The 2,698-nt window shown below is 47.0% G+C and overlaps 1 protein-coding gene across 1 annotated transcript; it reads left to right on the top strand.

Annotated features, from left to right (window-relative positions):
- The first annotated feature begins 1,399 nt into the window (after positions 1-1,399).
- On the top strand, positions 1,400-2,465 carry LOC123753610 (uncharacterized). Its single transcript, XM_045735583.2, has 2 exons — positions 1,400-1,759; positions 2,076-2,465. Exons 1-2 carry the CDS (start codon positions 1,400-1,402, stop codon positions 2,463-2,465), a joined length of 750 nt encoding a protein of 249 aa, XP_045591539.2.
- The last annotated feature ends 233 nt before the right edge of the window (positions 2,466-2,698 follow it).

Raw genomic sequence — 2,698 nt, 5'->3', positions numbered from 1 at the left:
AAAAGGAACCTTAAAATAGTTGGTGTGAAGGAATAATAACTGACAGGGTCGGGGAGGGAGAGTACCTACAGTAAGGCTGCTGACGACTAACACCTGTCTCCTGGAGGCCTTAACCGTACGCAAGCATCCTGGCTAATGGGCTGAACATTGCGGCTGAGAGCTCTCTCTCACTCTGGGTAGATTCTGGTGTTGAAAGGATCGAGCCGCGGAGAACTTCATCCTCGGAATCACCGCAAGATAACGCGATGGTCACCATCTCTTACGCTGGTCTGCAGTGAAGACTTCGCTCTAATTGGTCCCTTTGTCCTTGCCCTGGTTCATAGCAACGCTGCAGCGATCATTTTCCCCGTCAACGATGTACTTAGGGGGACCGGCGGGAGGTACCTCTGTTGATGTGCCACTCTCCTGCCACACTAGTTAGGCTGATCCAGTCTACTTGCCACAGAGTGCAGGTCAGCAGTCAGTGAAGGAGAACCCCCAAGCCCTGCCTGCAACACTGTGTAGTTGCAGACTGTCTTCCTCTTCCACTAGACTGTCACCTTGGGTGAACTGGTGAACTAAGGCGCCTCAATAATCAGACCGACTCTTGAAATAAATGTCACTACAAACTGTCTCGGCTGCAAGAGACTTGGCTGTAACTGAGCCACTAAACTGTCCAAACTTTCAATCAAAAAAATTATTAACCAAAAATATTTTGTCCATGTTATGGCCTGGTTGTTTGGGGCGTGTGTGTGGGAACACCCACCGCATAGGTTCGAGCCCTCATCACGGCTCCCGTTGATTTGTTCAATAATAATAATAATAATAATAATAATAATAATTACATTTAAAATAACAAAAAATAAAATATAATAATAATGGGAATAATAATATCATTAATAATAATGCGAAAATTCGATAATTTTAGGTCATCTGATGAGAAGAACAAAAATAAATCTTATATCATATGTAAATCCCGTTAGTAATGAAGAAACAAGAGGCACACGCCCTAGACAACCAGGCCACGACAAGGTCAAAATATTTATTGTTAGTAACTTTTGATATTGAAAGTTTGGGCAGTTTAGAGGCTCAGTTAGAGCCAAGTCTGTTGCAACCGAGACAGGTTGTTGTAACATTTATTTCAAGTGTCGGTCTGATTATTGAGGCGCTTTAGATCACCAGTTCACCCAAGGTGACTGCCTAGTGGAAGATGTAAATTAAATAAAGTTAAGGAACAATTAAAAAACAATGTAAAGAGAACCAAGGAGCGTAACCAAAGAGACAAATCAAAACCGAGGCGTATAAAAGCACCAATTAAAAGTACGCACCTCAATTACCCTAGTCGGCAATGTAGTGAAAAAGACTACACATGCAGGTATAAGCGTTCCCGGTGATCCTGTAACACACGGACACATGCAGCATGTATAGTGCCACATCATGCAGGACCCAGCCCGTGTTGACACGCACCCACCACGTGCTTGGTGGGTGCGTGTTAAAGCACCAGTTCAAGCACCAGCACCAGCCCACAGCACCAGTTCAAGCACCAGCAACAGCCCACAGCACCAGCACCAGCCCACAGCACCAGTTCAAGCACCAGCAACAGCCCACAGCACCAGCACCAGCCCACAGCACCAGTTCAAGCACCAGCAACAGCCCACAGCACCAGCACCAGCCCACAGCACCAGTTCAAGCACCAGCAACAGCCCACAGCACCAGCACCAGCCCACAGCACCAGTTCAAGCATCAGCACCAGCCCACATCACCAGTTCAACCGGACGCGGTAAACATCAACAGCATCACCCAGAATACACAACACAGGCGGCGACGACAGTGTTCCCGTTCAACATGCAGCAACTCAACTAAACATTGATGCAATCCTGCAACGCTGACCGCACCGTGTGTTGATGTAAACACCACATCAAATATACATGGTACACAGGTTTACACTAACAATAGATGAAAATACTGCCAAGCGTGTAACACAATATGTCTGTATCATCTAAACTGTGGAGGGTTCTATAGTAGAGTTTTCACTCAAGCTCTATTAATGTTCGAATATGTTTATGAAATGAGGATAAAAACTGTGTGTGGTGAAGTGTGATAAAGAAGAACAGCATGAAACTAACGAAGGAACAGCAGCAGCAGCAGCAACATCTACGGCAACAACAGCAGCCGCAGGAACGGCAACAGCACGAACATTTACAGCAGTAACAACAGTAACAGCCGGAGCAGCCACAGAAACAATAGCAGCAGCAGCACCACCACCAACAACAACAACATTAGCAGCAATAGCAGAAACCTTGCCAGCAGCAACAACAGCAGTAGCAGCAACAACAGCAGTAGCAGCAACAACAGCAGTAGCAGCAGCAGCAACAACAGCAACAGCAACAGCAGCAGCAGCAGGAGAAGCAGCAGCAACAGTGGCAGGAACAGTAGCAACAGAAGCAACAACGGAACACACCACAAACTCAAAATATTACTTCTGAAACCAACACAAACATTGTAAACAATTCTGTACAGTAATCGATTTGGGCCTGGCGGCCATAATGGCGGCCATGTTGGTGGCCATAATGGCGGCCATGTTGGCGGCCCATGATGACGGCCATAATGGCGGCCATGTTGGCAGGAATATTGGCGGCTATGTTGGCGACCAGGTTGGCGGCCATGTTGGCGGCCCATGATGACGGCCATAATGGCGGCCATGTTGGCAGCCATGTTG

This window comes from Procambarus clarkii, unplaced genomic scaffold, assembly GCF_040958095.1.
Source record: "Procambarus clarkii isolate CNS0578487 unplaced genomic scaffold, FALCON_Pclarkii_2.0 HiC_scaffold_124, whole genome shotgun sequence".
NCBI lineage: Eukaryota > Metazoa > Arthropoda > Malacostraca > Decapoda > Cambaridae > Procambarus > Procambarus clarkii.
This window is presented reverse-complemented; position numbering and strand designations above follow the sequence as displayed.

What these genes read in the sequence shown, in the direction of transcription:
- LOC123753610 (XM_045735583.2), top strand. Translation starts at nt 1,400, where the DNA reads ATGTATAGTGCCACATCATGCAGGACCCAGCCCGTGTTGACACGCACC. An exon ending in CACCAGTTCAACCGGACGCG is followed by an intron (nt 1,760 to 2,075) that starts GTAAACATCAAC and finishes TGTGTGGTGAAG; the next exon opens with TGTGATAAAGAAGAACAGCA.